This window comes from Trifolium pratense, linkage group LG5 (genome assembly GCF_020283565.1).
Source record: "Trifolium pratense cultivar HEN17-A07 linkage group LG5, ARS_RC_1.1, whole genome shotgun sequence".
NCBI classification, from domain to species: Eukaryota; Viridiplantae; Streptophyta; class Magnoliopsida; order Fabales; family Fabaceae; genus Trifolium; species Trifolium pratense.
In genome coordinates this window covers 3,727,780-3,748,519 of record NC_060063.1, presented here as the reverse complement: position 1 = coordinate 3,748,519, position 20,740 = coordinate 3,727,780, and the positions used below count along the sequence as shown (strand labels likewise).

The 20,740-nt window shown below is 32.6% G+C and overlaps 1 protein-coding gene across 1 annotated transcript; it reads right to left on the bottom strand.

The window, feature by feature from the left end:
• Positions 1 to 1,821: 1,821 nt before the first annotated feature.
• On the bottom strand, positions 1,822 to 11,908 carry LOC123887346 (DNA-directed RNA polymerase II subunit RPB2-like). Its single transcript, XM_045936651.1, has 25 exons — positions 11,330 to 11,908; positions 11,025 to 11,246; positions 9,065 to 9,355; positions 8,781 to 8,978; positions 8,020 to 8,084; positions 7,844 to 7,930; positions 7,620 to 7,740; positions 7,477 to 7,521; positions 7,260 to 7,397; positions 7,087 to 7,159; positions 6,746 to 6,822; positions 6,548 to 6,655; positions 6,348 to 6,464; positions 5,484 to 5,639; positions 5,297 to 5,401; positions 5,061 to 5,186; positions 4,900 to 4,977; positions 4,722 to 4,817; positions 4,516 to 4,631; positions 4,351 to 4,420; positions 4,226 to 4,279; positions 3,995 to 4,138; positions 3,476 to 3,775; positions 2,609 to 3,031; positions 1,822 to 2,497 (listed from the first exon to the last, which is right to left on the bottom strand). The coding sequence occupies exons 1-25, from the start codon at positions 11,591 to 11,593 to the stop codon at positions 2,396 to 2,398; spliced, it is 3,576 nt and encodes a 1,191-aa protein (XP_045792607.1). The 5' UTR covers positions 11,594 to 11,908; the 3' UTR covers positions 1,822 to 2,395.
• Between the last annotated feature and the right edge of the window lie 8,832 nt (positions 11,909 to 20,740).

The window sequence follows — 20,740 nt, the reverse complement described above, 5'->3', positions numbered from 1 at the left end:
TCTACCGTTACTTCTCAACAACATTCCTTAAATGAGTTTTTTTTTTCTTTTTATGAAAATAGCTTAAATGACTTATCTTGTTGCTTATGCTCTTTATGCATATGGTGTATTTGTGTGTCCCTCAATTGAAATAAAATACAACTACACATTTTATAAGCAAACTAGGTACAAACCCGTGCGTACGCACGGGACGCGCCTTCGGCGCGTTATATTGCGTCGGTACGTTAGGTCGTAAGGGTTATATTGCGCACGGGTTATATTAACGGTAAAGAAACAAAGCAAAAAAATAAAAGTAATGAACTAAAGAAAATATATATGATAGTATTAAGAATATTTTACCGTTAATAGAGGAAGAATGTGAAAACAAAGAAGAAACTCCAATTGTCATATGGTCCAGATTTCATAGAGATGATTTTAGAGAAAAGATCCATTCATCACTAACCCGTGTAGTTCTTCTTCTTCCTCCTCCTGTGAATTCTTCTTCTATGGTGAGATTTAGAAAATAAAGAAGAATAAACCACAAAGATCTTCATAAGCTATTATAGAGGAAATTACTAACCGGTTCTCAGATGGATCTTCTTCTTTCTACCGTCTCCCGTCGCTGTTCTTGGCTTTCTCTGTGCCATTTGAATATGGAAAGCCGTAAGAGAGAGAAGAAGAAGAGATGGAGAATGTGAAGTGAAGTTAGAAGAAAGAGAGAAATGTGTACAGGGTACAGACCAAAGATAGAGAAAAGATAGATTTGAGATATCCAAAATTTAAAATTCAAATTAAAGTGTTTTGCCCCCAAAATTTGGATAGAATTTGACATTATTGCCCCTGTCTTTGGTGTTTTTTTTTTAAGTAAAGTAAGGAGAATTAATGAAGGACAAATAAGTCATAGCACTAAAAAGTGGTCTTAGGATGATTGAGGGAACTTTATGCCAAATATTCCAAGTTTAACCTTCAATCAAGGAGCAAAAAAAAAACGAAAAAATAATGTTTAAAGGGCAAAAAGGGGTTTTAATGATCATCTTTCTTTCTTAGATTACTAGTAGATAAATGATGGTTAGTTAATCCCAAAAAATAAAAACCAACTCATTATTTTCTACACAAGTTACACCTTCGAGGTTTTTTTTTTGTGAATATAAAAAGGGGACAACTGGACAAGCCTACAAGGAATAGAAAAGGCAGTAGCCAACAAGGCAACAGAGGTAAAAACTAAAAATAGATCTAAAAACATATGCAATACAGTGATATTACTTGAATGACACATTATGTAGGGTTGATGAATAATAGAAGATCTACTATAGGCCATTGGATCTTCCTATGTGGCAACTTTGTTGCTTGGCAGAGTAAAAAAGATAAAGTGTAGTGATACTGATTCAATCAAATGTTGATACAAAATTTGGATCTATGACACTAGAAAATTGTGAACTACTACGGGTGAAAGTCTTGTTAGTTTCTAAGTGCAATCCTCATCTTATTCCACAATAACAATGCTTTATATAGGCAGCTACAACAGTTTGTTACAAACACGGGGCTTAGGCCTCACTTGGCCTCGACAGGCTTGGCTTCGCCAGACCACACACACGCGCTTAACCACTAACAACAAAGACACTTACAAACACACACACAACAAAAGTCATGCCAGAAGATTTGAAGATGGAGTGTGAATAAAATATTCAGTTGTTTTGTGACAACAAGACAACACATATGAGATAAACCAATATTTCACATAAGAGAAGCTTGATAATACATTGATAACTACAATCTACGTTGCTTTTGAACATCAGCTAATAAATGTGTTGACAAATAACTTACCAACATAACAAAACCAACTTACTTGTAAGATACGAATGAAATTATCATTCACTAGTTTGAGGAGTTCAGTAAACATACATGTGTAATTATTTATAATAACAGTATCCAACTCATTAATCAATCTCATTAAGTTTAGAATAGTCTCTAATTAAATGATCTAGTGCATGTACTTTATGGTTTTCAAATATCTGAATTTGTTACTACACTGTTAATCAGATTGGAATAATAGCAAGTGACAGAAAAACTCCACTGTTACTTTTAGTGGCATATCTAGTCTAGATAGTACTAAGTTTTGAAAATATGTATCGAGTAAGGTCGGTAATTCCGCTATTCAATTTATGCAAAAATTTGGTTATCCACTGCTGCTTCTGCTACTATTGCTTCTGCTTCTATTAATTTCTGTTTCATCTTTTCCTTCTGCTGTTTTTATATCTATTCTGCTACTACTGCTTCTATTCTATCTCTACTGTATGACATGATCTTCCGTACGCAGAATATATCTACTGTTGCTGCTGCAACAACTTTGATACTAATTGTTGGCATAATGATCATGTCATTTTCTCAAACTTGCTCATCAGGCAGCTTTATTCTTTTAATCTTCTATAGACTGGATCTCTTTAGTAAGCATTCTTGGGGCTATGGCCATAGACATTAGCTCTTGGAAGAGCAGCTTACAAGCATAAGGAATGTGAACCTGCATAGACAATCAAAAGCCAAAACGAGAGACTAAGAATTCACCACAAGGAGAGAACGCCTTGGATTTTAATATGGATTATGGTGCAATAGAAGATATATGATCATTTACCTGAACAATGTCAGTTCTGTTCATGCAGCCCCTACATTCAAAAGAAGTTTTTTTCAAATTTGCAATAGCTATCAACCCACAGTGTTCGCACACATGGACCCTATATGCATCACTTTGATCAAACAGTCTTTCTTTCATGAAGTGAGCAGCTCCATGGGATATCATGCAATCACGTTCCATCTCTCCAAATCGAAGACCTCCATCTCGTGAGCGTCCCGCAGAAGGTTGCCTTGTATGAATCTGCACAGGACCTCGTCCACGAGAATGGATCTTGTCATCAACCATATGCTTCAATCTTTGGTAATAGGTAGGGCCAAGGAAAATCATTGCACTGAGACGCTGCCCTGTATGACCATTGTACATTGTCTCAAAACCACGCATTTGGTACCCACATTTGTGTAGATATTTGCTGATATTATCCACCTGGATTACAGTAGTAAGAAAATATCAGAACTTTAAACAAACAAAAAAAAAAGTCATCTTGAACTTAATCCATAAAACAAGAATTCTACCATGATTTTCTAAATAGGCAAATAGGGGAATCACTTTGACTGAGGCCTTTTAAAAAGGTAGAATCTATACATCATTATAGACACTTTTTCTGCGATCTCTCAAGTAAATTACAGTTAGGTTTATAGTTAAATGCTGAATGGTACATTGTTAAGCTCTGGGTCGATGGTGTTTTGTACATGTAAAATTTTCCTTGTATCTACTGCAAGAACACATTGTCGGCCAGTGGAAGGGAAATTAACGACTTACAAGATCCGATACAAGCAGCTATAGTAGCTTGCTTAGCAAGCAATTTTTCAATTTCAAACAAGTATTTGATGTTAAAACAGAAAAAAGTGACAAAAGAATGCTACTTACAGTAACATCTGTAAAAGGAGTAGCATCTCCTTCTTTTCCCATTTGGGCTGCAAACTTGCCCATGATACATTCAATAAGCTGGCCAATTGTCATTCGGGAAGGTATAGCATGTGGATTGACAATAATATCAGGGGTGATGCCTTCCACAGTCCAGGGCATGTCTTCTTGTGTATAAGTCATACCAACTGTCCCCTTCTGACCATGTCTACTACTGAATTTGTCACCAATCTGTGGTATTCGAACAGATCTCACTCTTACTTTCACGAATCTCAATCCATCAGCATTTGTTGTCAACAGAACCTACAAAATAGTAAATTCATAAGTCCAGCAGCAAAAGAAAGCAATGCCAGGAATTTAATATTTTGGTATATTAATATGATCTAGATGTAGTCATTTTGTTTTTATACTGTAACTCTAATTTTTTTTAACAAAAAACCTTATCATTCATCATGATTTGATTTCATAATAGAGTCAAACTCAATTTGTAATGGATGAAAGTAAATGTATGAGAAAACTTACTTGATCAACCATTCCAGTTTCGCTGTGGCGTAAGCTTCTGCTGTGATCACGTCTTGAATAACGAGCAGCTTTTCCTTGAGCATCCTCCTGAGATAAAGGAGTGGTCTTTCCAATAATAACATCAGAACCAGACACTCTTGTGCCCTGATTCATGGTAATAAATTGCTACATTTAGTACATAATTTCACTGTCGGACGTGTTATTGAGGATGTAGTCAAAATTTATGCTTACAGGTGGAGCAAGACCATCATCATCCAACTTATCATAAGAACCATGCGTCATACCCTGCAAAACAAAACTTGGTTAAAAACTACCAAAAAAGAAAATCAACGTATATAAGGAGCCAAGATTTTCACCATGGTGGTAGCTCTATCCGGCCGACCGAAATCTTCTTTGACAAGGGTTCCCATTTTCTTCTCTACATCTCTGTAGAAGTTAAAAATCGAAACATATCATGCAAAAATCACAAGCACAACAACAAAAAGGAGTGAATTTTTTATTAATTTGTGCAGCAAACATACCTATATGAACGGAAAGACAGAGACCGAAAAAAGCCACGGTCTATTGATGATTGGTTCATGATGACAGAATCTTCTTGATTATAACCAGAATAACATGCAATGGCCACAATGGCATTCTAAGGCAGAAAAGGTAAATATATTAGAACAATTAATTGCTGTATTAACATAATGACAGAATGATATAAATAAAGGAGGCCAGAATTTACAATTCCAGCAGGGAGTTGACGAAAATGAAGATGCTCCATGGCTCTTGTAATGACCAGTGGCTTTTGAGGATAGTACAATACGTAGGACAAGGTATCCTAAGCAATGAAGCAAAAGGATCAAGTGGAATCCAGCATCAAGTATAGCACACTTTTAATCATATAAACAAGTGAATAATACCATTCGAAGCTGATAGTTGGTAACATATATTCCCATTGCTTGTTTTCCCATTGCAGACTGATACGTATTACGAGGAGACTGATTGGACCACCGACCACCAAAGGTAAGAGATTAATCCCGTATATTAATTAAAATGAGTACAATGAAAATATCATATTTACCTGATTGTGGTCAGGAAATGGTATGATTGAAGCACATACACCCAAAATCAGTGATGGATGGATTTCACAGTGAGTGTATGTATCAGAATAAGCTTCTTCTGGATTAAGCCTTGCTTGTACAAGTTCCTGTTATAATTATTAAATAATCATATTCTTACTGCTCTACATATTTGTGATTTGCAGTATGTATTAATAAAAGGTATACACTTCTGTAAATCTAGAATTATAGTACTGACGCTAATTGTCATGGAAATCATAGTAGTCTCTTCCTCCTCTGCATCGATATATTCTATAAAGCCCTTGGACACAAGATCAGACCATCCACTGTCTTCAGTTGACTCCTGAAGAAATGGAAAAACAAGTTAAGCCATTACTGAAACAACAATGATTCCTACAATGCACTAGTTACTACTTGCTACTTACCCTTTGTTGCAATTTATGAATGTCCTTCTTCTTTATGAGAAGCCTTTGGTTATCCACAATGAATAAAGGACGACTGCAGCGACCATAATCTGTATATATGTGCAGTTCTCTAAGAGGGATATCTCTAACAACCCCAACTTCGGTATTAACATCAACCTACATGACATGAAAGCAATCAGCACTGAACTAGAATTTTTTTGACGGAACACTGAACTAGAATTAAACATATATATAACAAATAAATAATTTTAACCAATCAACTCCCAAAATAAAATAAAAAAAAAATGACTAGGGTCGCTCAATAAAGATGTGACCATTATAGCAACTATTTGAAATTTTGGATCATATTATGGTCTCCTCTTAAAAATGTAATATGATATATACTTCTATAAAAATGAGTGGGAATTTAAATAAGCAATCACATCTGACCTTGTTGGGATTTAATTTTAAGAACTAGAATAAAGAAATGGATGATAATAATTCTTCCTTTTTGGTTAAAAGATCTTGTTGCTAAAGTCCTTTGTTAAGAGATCTTGTTGCCATAAAAAGATCTTGCTAAAGTCCTTTGTTAAGAGGTCAAGAAACAGAAATTAAGAATGAAATTAATAATTCTTCCTTTTTTTTTGGACATAATTTAATACAGTTAACTAAATACTGTATTTTCCGGTAAATATTTTAATTCCTCAACCAATGCCTCTAAGGAACACAATGGTATTTGTGTACTTATCACATATCAGGTTCCAATGAGATTACATGTACTACATTGTGATATTTTCATTTTTTGATGGGGTTGCTATTTGCCAACAGATTCAAACACCTTTTAGGCTATCAAAAGAAAATCAGAGAAGTAAAATGAATGGTTACCCGACGTCTATGATTTCTGAGTGTTTCAACCAACTTATCAGGGTTACTATGAATGCCCACCCAGCAACCATTTACGAAAACTTTTGTAGCTTGGGCTATCCTCGCAGGAAAAATTTCCTACATGGATGAAAATAAGCAAATTTATACACAAACCATACAGAGAACGAACAAATTAACTTTATGCAGGAAATCACAAGCACCTCCAAATTTTCTGAACCAGATTCTTCTAAAAACTGCATAATAGGATATTTTGCTGAACCAACTGTAATGTAGACCATCAAGGCTAGATTCTTCACCAGTCCACAGGCCTGAATTATATCCCAATTACACCCACAATACCAAAGTGAAAGAATTCCTCATAGCAAATAGAAATATACGAAGCTTGAAAAGAAACTAACTTGTCCTTCTGGTGTTTCTGCCGGACACATCATTCCCCATTGTGAATTATGCAGTTGTCTTGGTTTGGTCAACTTCCCTGAAATAAGAGGCGAAGAGAAACAATAAAAAATGCAAATTCGACAAACACCGTTTATTCATAAAAAACAACAGTGCCAACACTTTGAATCAACAGTGCCAACACTTTGAAACAATAAAAAATGCAAATTCGACAAACACCGTTTATTCCTAAAGAAATAATCATGTTGCATTGATTGTATTTTTTATGCAAAAAAAAAATGCATAAAGGGGACGGAAAGATTGATTGTGGGTCAGGCTTGTATAGCCTAAGCCAAGCAATTACCTTGACGTCCTTGGGGACAACATACTCTTCGCAAGTGAGATAAAGTGGATGCAAAAGTCAAACGATTTAGCACCTGAAATAGAATGACAAAAAGTTAAGTGTCCGTGTCTCATATCTTTTTTACAAGACAAGGAGCACAACTGTAGAAGCATAAAAATAATTCAATATCATACCTGTGACACTCCAGCTCTAGTACCCGCAGCATTTGCTAGCCCCCAGTTACCAGTAGCAAGTGAGTATTTAAGTCCATCAGTAATGGTTTTTGCTTTGATAGCAAATTGAAGGTTAACATCCTTCCCATTATCAACACGCTGCACCATTCATGAGATAGAAGGGTATAGGCAATGCAAAATAAACATTGCAACAAATGTGGTTAAAAGTAGAACAGACCTTCTGTACATAACCCCTGAGATCTATAGTTAACTTTCTGAATAGCTGCATCACATTATAGGAACCAGGAATTAGAAATAAAAAAATACCAAATAACAAGAACAATAAAGTAAAATCTTATATCAATTATTGGAGAAACAAACCCGTCTAAAGAGACCACCAAGTAAAGGACCTGCCAGGTCCAACCTCTTGTTTCCATAATGATCCCTATCATCTTCAGCCCTCCGCCCAAGTGCACACAGTAATAACCGGTGAATGATATATCTGTGGGGCAATGATAAGCATAATAAATACTCAAAAAAAAAATTGAACAGCATAATAAATACTCAAAATGAAAGTAACAAGATCAAACTTGTAACAAACGTACCCAAAATAGTACGCTTTTTTTGTCTCGCAATGCTCTTTAACATCAACATGTGGAAGCATCTCCTTTTGAAGGATGTCCATAGCATACCTGCAGATTAGGATACAAGTGTAACAGTTGCTTAATAATGGATGCAAATGAACAATTCTAAGGTTTTACAGAAAAACAAATAAACTCACTTAATTCTCTTTTCCTTAGTTAAACCTATAGTGGCTCCTCTTTTCCCAATGTAGTCGAGTGCAACCTGGAGTGAAATAAATATATAAGAAAGTGAAATAAACCGTCCTATACAAAATACATGAAGTGTCAAGAAAGCTTTGTGAAAAACAATGCAATATTTCGCTAAAGAACAACTTTGAATCGTCTAAACTTATAAGAAGATAAAAATGCAACTGCCAAATCATATGACACTATATGGAAGGGCAATGAATGCAGTAAGATAATGATATTATATCGGAATGTAAAAAAGGAAAGAAGTTAAATTACATAATGTGGACAGAAGAGATAATTAAGAGCTAGTTTAGATGAACTTTTGCACAAGTACTTATAGGGGGAAAAGGGTTGAAACAATGTTTAAATAACCACGAGTATATACTAACAAATAGCTTCTCTACAAGATTACATTGACTTCAGTACGCCAATTTTTTTAAAAGCTCCCATATTCTTTATAATCATGAATCATGGTTTAGAAATTAAATACTTGTTCTATTAAAAAGCTTTCATAAACTAGAAACTAAACCAAACTGGGCCTGATCGATTATAAAAAATATGCAGTACAGGAAAAATAGACTATTCCAGCCCCTGAAGAGAAGAATATGTCAGTCTGAAATAAGTCTGGATTGTACAATGATCTTACTCGAAACTAATATTAAACATAGAGACAAGCAATCGTCATTTTGCCTGTAAGCAAAGAATAATATATATCAATAACGAAACCCACCTCTTGATTTTGTATCACAAATGCTTCTTCCAAGGAAGGACGAAGCAACTCCATCATTTGAGTATCCGAGAAGTCGTAGCATATATGTTGTAGTATATCCTTGTCAGCGACAAATCCCAACGCCCGAAACACAATAATAATAGGAATTTCGGTTCGGATGTAAGGAAGAGTAGCACGTATATATCGTCCTGAAAAACCCTGATAGAAAAACATGTGTAAACTTAGACATTGCACAAGACATTAAAACATTTGCGCAAAACATGACTTAACGCATAGACATTTACCCATTTGGAACTAGCTCGAGATAGCATGCGCACAAACATGGTGCTAGGTGGTCTGTTCTGGGACTCTGCCATGGACCGAACTTCAGCCACAAAGGAATACTTATTAGGCTGACTCTGCTTGAACACGTAGACATGATTGGTGCTCATCTTCTCTTGAGCAATGAGAACCTTCTCACTTCCATTAATAATGAAATATCCTCCTTGATCATACGGACACTCTCCAAGATCAGTCATATCCTTCTCATCCTTCCCATATAGCGTGCAATAACTAGACCGAAGCATTATAGGAACCTAACAACAACAACCAAATCATTAGTTAAATCACTCAAAAGCCCAATTCATTTATATTTCTCCATCCGTTCACATTATAAAATAATTTAAAATCTTACTTACACCATGACAAGACAGCAAAACAAGTGCAATATGATTATAATTGGCTATGTATCGGTCCATAAACATTAAAATAAGCTTATTAAAATGTTATGCCGGTTTGAGGAAGAAGACGTCAAAAACACGGGACTGGATTCTCTCCAATGAATGGAGAGTCCAATGAAATCTGTACCATTTCAAAATAAAAGGTTAAAGATTTTAAAAATTAAAAATAACATTTAAGGGTGTGGATTGCCCCACATAAGAAAACATGAGAGCTTTCCACTGGAGGCAAGTGGGAATCACCTAAGTAAACAGAAAATGACAAAAGGGCCTAAGTAGAAGTTTAAGCTTATCATTGGAATTGGAATAAATTGAAAAACAACCTAAGATGATGAAACATGTATTCTAATGTGCATTGAAGGTTCCATTCATGTTGATTTAATACAATGGAACAAGTTACCTGGGAATTTGATACTGTGTTTCAAAATGAACGTTGTTTAAGATTCACAAAGGTTTTTACTTAAAAAAAATGCAATATTTAGAAGACAATAGCTATATTCAACCACTGCATCACTCAACACTAATGAGTAAAATTACCAACTCCCACGTACTCCAAGTCCAAGCCTCTCCAACTTATCATATCTCAATGAGCTGATGACCAACTTATCAAAAATGGAAACAATTTATGGACATAAATATTAAGATAAGATGTTTTGAGTTTTCCACAAAACACTCTTACTGCATACATGCACTGCGAAACAAAAACAGTACCACACAGAGTAAAAGAAATAAACAAACTAATATTGCAAATTGTGAGAGACCCACCAACTTCTACAATCAAACCTAAGATTCTTGAATTCCTTTTTTATAATGAAACTAGTCTTCAAAATTCAAGGCAAATCCCATTCACAAATTCAATTTGACAGCACAGCCACTACAACAACCAACAGAGGAACAACCAAAATCCACCAATTGAAGATAAAAACACAACGATTCCCAAACGTAGATTACATAATTCGGTGTAATCATAAGTGTTGGACACTGCTCAGATTAGATGTGTCTGGTGTCGGACATGTGTCGGTGTATTATGATTACACCGAATTATGTCATTTTCTCAAATTAGTATCGGTGTCGACGTGTAGTTGTCCAACACTAATGATTATCCTAAATTATCTCAAATTATTATCGGTGTCGACGTATCAGTGTTCAACACTTATGATTATACTGAATTACGTCATTTTCTCAAATTATTATGGGTGTCGACCTGTCAGTGTCCAACACTTTTGATTACGCTAAATTATGTCATTTTCTCAAATTATTATCGGTGTCGACGTGTCGATGTCCAACACTTATGATTACACTAAATTATCTCGAATTATTATCGGTGTCAACGTGCCAGCCAGAGTGCAGTGTTCAACACTTATGATTACACTAAATTATGTAATTTTCTCAAAGTATTATCGGTGTCGACGTGTCAGTGTTCGTTCCCGGTGGTTGTGTCTGTGTCCGTGTTTCATAGTTACAAAGTCTTCCAAAAACCCTTTTCATCATTTAGAAGACTAGAAGTATGATGAGGAGTAAGAAACACCTTGCCAATGAAAACTTTGGAGAAATCCCGAGTCTCAGTAATCTCTTCACCATCATGTCCTTTCTTAAAAACACTCTTAGAAATATCAACATACAAAGGAGCTGAGTAAGTAAGATCCCTTAACCTAGCTTGCTTAGGAAACAAGAGAGAAGTTCCTCCATCAGATTCAGTCATCAACGGTTGACTCAAGTAAATTTGCCCAAACTTTATCTTAAAAATCATCTGCAAAACAACAATTTCAGATTTATCAAAGCATTGTACAAACGTAGAAACCCTAACAAGAACAGCAAGATGATGATTAGTACCTCAGCGAAATCCGATTGGTGAGTTGGATTATGCTGTGATTCAGGTTGAACTACAATATCAGCAGATTCCTCAACAATTTCCTGCATTGTATTTTGGATGAACTCGTCGAATGAATCGAGTTGTTGACGAACTAAACCATTGGTTTCAAAGTATGAAGAAATAACAGTCCAAGCATCTTCTTGAGTTATTTCTTCATCTTCATCTTCATCTTCATCCATCAACATTGCAGGATCAAATTCTTGTTCGTCTTCTTCTAAATTCATAGTTAAGTTTTCTATTGTTAGTGATTGATTTGCTTTAACATTGGGAATTTTCTTTTTTGATTAGAATTGATTCATCTGTGATTACAGTTGTGAGAGCTCTTTAAATAGAGCTTCATTCTTACACCAGTTGGTACTGCCACCTATGCTAAGACTTGACCAATCCTAGTGCCATGTCAGCAGTATATAACTGACTCATAACAACCCTTGCCACATCAGCAATGGTTAAAACTAATTCTAATTACACCTTTATTACAAACAAATCTCTTATTCTAATATCTATTTTTGTTCTGTTAAGTTCAAATTTAAGTTCAAATTAGTTGAATCTTACGATGATTAAAGGGAATTGAGGAACGGCGCTGATGATGATTGATTAAGGGAATTGGGGAATTGGCGTTTTCCACTTTTCCTAGACGGTGTAAATGTAATGACTCAAGTTGGCGGCTTTTTTATAGGAGTGAGAAAGGGTAATGACTCAAGTTGGGCTTTATAAGGTCAAAGTTTGGTCCATTTTCTTATTCTTATAATAATAATAAAACTTAGAAATAGAATCTAACAATAAAAAATATGATCCAAATAAAACAAAATCTAACAAAATCTTCTAATAATAACAAAATCTCCTAATAATAACAAAATTTTATGGAGAGTTGTCATCGCTTTTTTTGTTTAAGAAGGTATCTTTGCGGGTACTTTAGTAAATACAGGAAATAAATGCGGAAATTAAATGACTGAAAAGTAAATGTTGTGTGTGCGATCACATAGGGTGGTTAAGTGTGGTCGGATCTCTCCTTTACTTCTGATTGGTTGCTCAATTATTTCTCTCTTCTAGGATTTAGACTATTGAAAATAGGTGCGATGTATTTATTATCTGTGTCTATTTCTATTACAAGCTTTTACAGATCCTAGTTAAAGGTTACTCTACTTTATTTAGACACCATGATCCAAAACTCCACTTTTTCGTTAAAACTTTGGTCTCATCGCCTTGGGGACCCCAAAATTATAAGTTGTCATGTTTGCCTAAAACTAGTCACCTACCCACAGGCATACTCTGCAAGGTAGAATTTAACGTTCTTTTCCAATCCTATACTAAGACCTTAGATGCTGAATTTAATGCTCTCATGTAGGCCTTAGCACGTTGTCCTTCGGTCGGGATTACTAGCTTCGTTTCCTATGCGATATCCACTAGGTCCTTAAATTTTATTCTAATGTGATCAATATTAAAATAACTAAAACCAGACAATCAAAAGAGTTTAAAGTAGAAATAACTGAATTTATATAAATAACTAATATAAATAGTACAACCAAGCATTCGTAAGGGAGTTTCTCGACTCCACCTAACCTAGGAAAAATAAATTACAAAGACAGAAAGGAAAGAACCTTATTGGCATTGGAGTTCCTTGGCCTCCTTGTCTTCTCTCTAGAGTTCTCCTACTCTAGAGTGAATATTCAAAGTATTGAATATTTTGGAATGTTTGTGAATGAATAATAGTGGAGGAAGGAGGTTTTATTTATAGTTTTACAGTTGTGTTTGAGCTTTTTATGCGCATCCATCGCACCCATCATGACCATGATGGCGTGTAATTTCGTCTCATCGTGGCCACGATGGATCCTATCGTGGTGCGGTGGAAGATTTGATCAGGATTTTTTACTTATTTTCTGCAGATTTTCTTCAATTTTAACCGTCTTCTCATCGTGCCACGTTGAACCTCATCGTGGGTACGATGGTGCGCTGCTTTATTCCATTTTTGCCCTTTTTTGCTATTTTTTCCACTTATCTTGCTTCTGGTCCTTGTGTCTTCACTTTTCTCGATATTTGCTTGTTTTTGGTCTTTAATTACTATAAAAACTATACTGATTTATTACTAAAAACATCATATAATTGGCTGTCATCACTAACTTACGCTAATTGTTTGTAAACACAATAAAAAAAAATGTGGTATGACCGTATGAGTCTCTGCTATTACTTTTGGAAAAATTCTCCTTCCCTCTGTGACTCTCTTTTCCTCCCAAATTTTTATTTTTTCCCTTAAATAAAAAGTTCATAATGTGTTTTTCGAAGTTTTCCTAGTTTAAATTCGGAAAACACATTCCAAAAAGGTTTATTCAAAGCAAAAAAAAATTGGAGGGGTGAAGAGAAGTGATCTTACTTGTGATAGCTCTATTTTAACTTTTTTTTTTTGAGCTATGCATAAAAATAGGAACAAACTAAAAATATGAATCTTCTATAAAAAAAATGCATAAAAAATAGGAACAAAACAAAAATAATAAAAAGATTATTGAAAGTTTATTGGAAGTTGAATAAAAAAAATTGTAAAAAAGAAACAAAAACAATAAAAAGATCATAAAAAAAAAAGATTATAGAAGAACATCTATTTCTAATCTACTTCTTCTATAATATAATAAAATTGATTGTTACCAAATATACTAATTTATCCTTGTCTATTTTAATAATATTTCAAATTTTATATCCTTCAATCTTCATCATAATTTTACACTATTAATAAGATATGCATATTAATAGAAACAAAATAAAAATATGAATCTTCCGTAAAAAAAATTAATTAATTAATTTAAGCATAAGGGCTCATTTGGCCCAGTTTTTTTTTAGAGCTTATGCAAACAGCTTACGCAATTTTTATATATTATTATAAGTTTGTCAAGGTAGTTTATGATAAAATAGCTTATAGAATTACAATTTTCACTAGTGTGAACTTATAAAATTACATAAAATCTAATTTATATTGCATAAGCTGTATGATCACCCATGACTTCTGTGTACCACTAGTGCCACAAAGGCTTTTGGTGGTCTTATTGACACATACCACGGTGGGATCTTTGCATAAGCTCTAAAAAAAAGCTGACGAGCCCTAAAAATAGGAAAAAAAACAATAAAAATATTATTGGAAGTTTAATATAAAAAATTGTAAAAAATACAAAAACAATAAAAAGATTATAAAAACATTATTTGATAAAAAAAATATTATATATCATATATGAATACAATAAAAAGACATATGAATTATTATTAAAAAAAATGAATGTCAATATTCAAAATATTTTTAAAAAATTAACAACAAATATTTTTAAAATCTTTTAGAGAAAACTAGTGTGTCATGTAAAGTAAACTAGTAAAAAAATTACTACTCCAGTCACTATTATAAGCAAAAAATGATTTTTTTGCTTATAATAGTGTTCGAATGAAGTATTTGATAGGGAAAACTTATGCTTTTAACAGTAAAATTTATTTTTACAATAGAAATTTATTTTAAAGATGAATAAGTGAAGTGTCTGGGGTCCAAATTCCGACTCCTATACATATAATGTGATGTCTCTACCAACTGAGCTAACCTCACGAGGAGACCGTTCTTTACTAAATACCCTAAAGTCACCAAATATAAAAGTTTAGAGAATTCATTCTCACACGACACGGGTGATATTTGGCAAATAGATTCTAAATCAATCACAAAATTATTTAGTGATCAAAATTTTAAAATCAATTACAATATTCAGTCACTATAAAACTGAAATAATTTAGTCGCTAAAAAGCAAAATATTAGCAGCTTGACATACAAATACTCAAATCAATGTTTATCTTTATAACATACTTAGAGAATAAAATCAATGTGCAAATTTCTTCGTTAAACTTGGTGCTTCCTCAGATGCCGATTTTTGACGCATGCTTCTCCTTCAGAAGATGTTCGTGATCTCATTAAAAACGACGCAATGTGAACCTTCTTTTTTCGTGAATAGGTTTAGCGTCCATACTAAAAAAAATAAAATACAAGTACTACTAAGTAAGTGGTAAGTAATAACATCAAGCTGGCTACTCTTATATAAAACCCAATTGGTAGTTGCAACTTGCAAGACTTTGATATGCATGAGCATGTATTTGAATATAAAATTTTCCACTTCTCTACGTTTAAGAGATGTGATGATAGGATCATGAAAACTAAGAGAATAATGACACTTCTAGTCTATTCTAGAAGGGGATCTTTTAGGCATATTGTATAAGTTTATTTGGTAGCATTGTTATTGTGTGGTTGAAGTAGTTATTTTACCATGTGCATGCATCAATATATAAGCATTGTATAGTCTCGTGATTAAAAATTAATGAATGAAATGAAAAATGTCTTTACTTTTCTTAGATAGTTTTATTGTTATTTCTCTAATTTAGTGTGGAAGTCCTATAGTTGAAAGACTTGGTAACATCATATAGTGAACTTGACTGATAATAGTGAACTCACAAATGAGGTCACGATTGATTAAAGTGATGTATCAATAATTTATAGGAACAAAATTAGAAAGAATGAGAACATGGTATCTATGATTCTTAAATTATATATATACTACTAACTTTGAAAAATCCTTAAATTACTTTATTTTTTCTTAAGCATTATGTGTTAGAATGAAAATATTAACCTTTGGCAAGCAACACTATTGGAAGAGCACAATTCATTTTTTTAAGTAGTTTAGTGGCTAGAAAATCCACCTTAAATGTGAATAAGTGAAGTGCCCCGGGTTCGAAACCCGGACACCTGCACATATAGTTCGATGTCCCTAACAACTGAGGTAACACGGGGACATAGTACAATTCATTTTATGTCAAGCTCTTAATAATTATTATATATACTAGTTTGTCGAAAGAGCCTCTATCCCTAAACAAGGAAAATTCTAATATTGACCACTATTACAAGTGGTCCATCATGGACTAGTTTTTAAAAAATATATAAATTTTTAACAATGACATACATTGTTTTTTTTTTACTCAAAAACAATATTCATTCATTCATTCAAATTCATAAGGAATACATCGATCGAAATCATTACATATTCAATTTCGCTAAAAACTAATAAGGACGAATCTGCGAACAGACTCACAACATCCGAGTTAATAGCATAAAACAGCCTAATGTTTATGACAAAGCCTACAATTGATATGATAAACTTTAAATGTTCGGAATAATCATGTATCCGAATCTGCAACGTTGATGATGCTAAAATCATTGAATCTGCACCGAGTTTGGATCGAAACAAACCTGCAAATCTGGAAGGAAAAAAAAACCGTACCAAGACAGGACAAACACCGTACAAGACGGGACAATCAAAACAAAAACTCCGCACTAAGACGGGATTAAAACAACACCAGATGAAAAAATCACAAAAGAAAAAACAATAAAATCTAAAGAAATATGTGGATATCACATCACTTATTTAAATAAAAACAAATAAAAAACAATCAAGAGGGGTGATTCCGGATCAAAATTAATCCTAAATCACTCCTCTCTAATTGATAAACCAAAGAAAAACCAACAAAGAAGGTGTGCCGGCGGCAGAGGTTTTGGTGAGAGAAGAGAGAATTAGAGTATAAGAAAGTTCGCACAGACATACATTGTTGTTTGAAAATATAAGTTAATGAGTATCCTTATTTTTACGGTTAAAATAATGACTTGATTGACACCTGTTTAACTAAAACAACGACAACTAAAAATTTAGCCTGTATTGAATTGGCTTCAATCATGTCATTGTTTTAATCGTAAAGACTAACAGAGTTATGATTTTTTATCTTAAATAATATTGTCGACGGTCATTAGAATTCCTAATAATTTTGAACACTATTTTCTTGTTATTTGTGACCAAAACAAAAGCTTTTTTTTTTTTTTTCATTTTGTTAAGCAGCTTAGTGATAAAAAATTTACTTACAAAAATGAATAAGTGGAAAATCTCAAATTTAAACTTCGATTACTATAAATTGCAATGTTCCTATCAGTTGAACTATATTTACGAGAACAAAATAAATGTTTTTATTTAAGCCTATGTATTTTTAAACATTTAATTTGCCTATTATATTTGTAGTTTATTTTTTTTATACCCAAAAAAAACTTACATTATTTCACTAAAATAGAAAAGACAGAGTACAAGAAAGTAAAAGATCAAAAGTTTGATTATTAGCCTATAATACTGCTCGGGTAGTGGTTGTAAACTGGAAAGATATGTTTTAATTTTAATATGCAGTGGTTAAATTCGGCTATTTTGCAGGGTGGTAAAACCCTATTTACCCTATTAATTTTAATATGTAGTGGTTAAATTTATTGTCTTGTTTAAAATTTTGATTTGGTTTTTGAAAGTTAATACTTTTGCCTTTTTTTTTTTGTTTTCACCACCAGTATCCGACTATTAGACCACTTAATTTGGTTCGGGAGTCAGTTCTGGTAGGAAGTGGTTCTAGCCCTCTTTCAATTGCAGGTGCGATGAATCGAACTGTGGTCCTTCCTATCAAATCAAGCGCAAATTATCACTGAACCAACTAACGATTAATTAACTCTTGTAGACTTTTTAGTTAAACACATCTTTGTACTTTACTTTATTTTAATAGCATATATTTTGGCTTCTTAAAGAAATTAAAAATATGTATATTTGTTGACTTTATGCCTCATCTTGTAACCTAAATTTACAACAATAATAAATATCAAAATTGTGCCATTACTTTCACATCTTCAATTAATTGATGAGAACAACATAGGCAAAGGAATTAAATAGGACATGAGACATGGATGAGGAATGTGTTATCCAAAGGCAAGACAAGCTTATGCTTACAAAGGCATGGGGCATTCAAGTGCCACCTAATCCATACCACACACTTTGCTCGTGTCATCCTTGTGCCTTTCTAATTCTTCCTAACCTTTTTGCCAACTCTTTAACCTTTCATTTTCCAACTTTGAATTTCTAACTAATTAACACCTTGATTGAGACTTCCTTCCTTACTTAAAACCTACACATCGATACATTCAAACAAAAAAATTATTAATTAATTTTCGGTTGTATTCCTAAAAAATTATTCTTTTTATATCTTAATCTGGTTTTTGAATATTACCCAATTTTATGCTTTATATACAATGATTCTTTTTTGCAACCTCTCTCGATATAGAAAAACAGACTAGGTACATGTATATTCTTTTCATATTTGATAAATGGCTATTATATAATTTATGTAAGACTAGCGGCAACGCATCTGTCAGTGTGATCCATATTTTTTATTATACAAATTTATGTAAAAAAAATTACATGCTTTATGTTATAGCGAGTTTGTTAATAAAAGATTTTGTTGTTAAAAAAAAACTTTATATTATGGTGAGTTTGTTAATAAAAAATTCTTGCTGCTAAAAAAAAAGTTAAAGGTATCGTCGGTATTATGAAAAGTTAACACCAAAATTTTTTGTATCATCTTGAGTCCAATAAAAACAAAGTTTTTTTGGCACTCACTTGATTTTTATTTTTTTTACGTTAAAAATAATTTCATTAATAAATGTCTGACAACAAGTTAAAAGCCACGAATGCAAAAATACAAGACGGAGTCTCTTCAATCCACATATAGTCTAAATTATAAGTTTAGCTAAATAATAGGCAGTTTGGTTAGCACCTCTAATATGAACAAAATTTAAAGTGACTTGATAAGCATCCTAAATTTTTACTCAAAATAAAGACAAGAAAACAAAATCTACACATGTGCTAAGATTAAAGACTAGTAAACGAATATCCTACTGAATTAAGAATTAGAATCATGTAGATTATGTGTAAACAGCCAAAAGAAAGACATGCTAATCAATTTTTTTTTTCTTTTTTAATCTAAACAAAGATTATTCAAATAAAATTCAAATGGTTTACTTATGTGGCTAATGAAGTGATGTATATGGTGGAGCCATGTGACACACTCTAATACATTCAATTTTGTCTACTAGTGTTCATATTTCCAACCTCATAATTTCAACTACGACCAAAACAACACTTTCTCATTAATCTAATTGCATTCATCACATGTTCATCACGTCGAAATTTTCAAATTCTTGAAACGATGACGAATTATATATTTTAACTATGATATACTCCATATGTTTGTACAAATTATATTATATTTTATTTATTATTTATATAAACAAAAAGTGAAATATTGTCAATAATATTTTTTCCTTTCTTTTTAAGTTTTTCGTCGTATGTAGTACAAGTTTACCTTGTAGTTGTACTTCATGAGCTTCCCCGTTAAAATTTGTGGTCACTATTTTAATTTTAATTATTGTGCTTGTGCATGTAAACTATTATACGTTAATGATTCGTACTTTAATTTTTTATCATTGGAGTTCCATAACGTGGTATAGAGGGTAACAAAATTGATAATATCATTAATTTCAGTTGAAAAAATAAATATAAAAAAGATCATTTGTTAATAATGTATGATACCCAAAGTGGTATTACAATTGGAGCAAAATATGTATGAGTTGCATAAATATTATATGATATTGTATGATCACTTATTAGTAATGTATGATATCTAAAGTGATATTACCATTGAAGATGCGTACATTATTCATAGAAAAACTACGTACATTACTGGTGGTACGATACAATTAATTCTTATTCATAATTCATAAGTGATTTTTGTAATTAAATTTATGTGAATTAAATAATAATTTTTTGGGTAACTTCTGGACTGTGTAACGATGGGTCGTGCACATAGAATAATTATTTTAATAATAATTCACTAAAAATAATTTTATAAAAAATTTGTTGTCTTATTACTCCATGTGCTCATCTTTGAGGTGAAATTTTTAGCCGACCACCTCAAACACCCTACTTAGTGAATTTGATTTTTTTTTTTTTTTTTGTAAAATAAGACAATTTTTTTGTCGGGGTTCGAATTCCGGTCACTCTACTATTTATCTTCAAAGTGGAAGGAAGAATATTTTTCATCTACTTAATTTTTTGTGTCTTGAAAAGGCAAACGCAAACGTGTAAAAAAAATAATCCAAACTACATATAAATATAAACAAATACAAAATTTTCAGCTATATTTTTTTAACAAATATTAGTACAAAAATTATAATAATACATTAATGGTATACAACAATAATGAAAATGACTGCATGCATAACCCTTCAATAATGAAAATTATATTTACTTTTTTTGACAAATATTATTTACCTATTTAACCGAAATTCCATATCCCAATTGTTAGCAAAAAACATTTCCATAAATATTCCATATTTCAATGTCCCAATCAAGTTAAGTTACCCCAAATATGACATAATTATCCTATGTGGTAAAATAATCCACGTGGCAATATCACAGGTATATAAACATCATCATGATCTTCCCTCA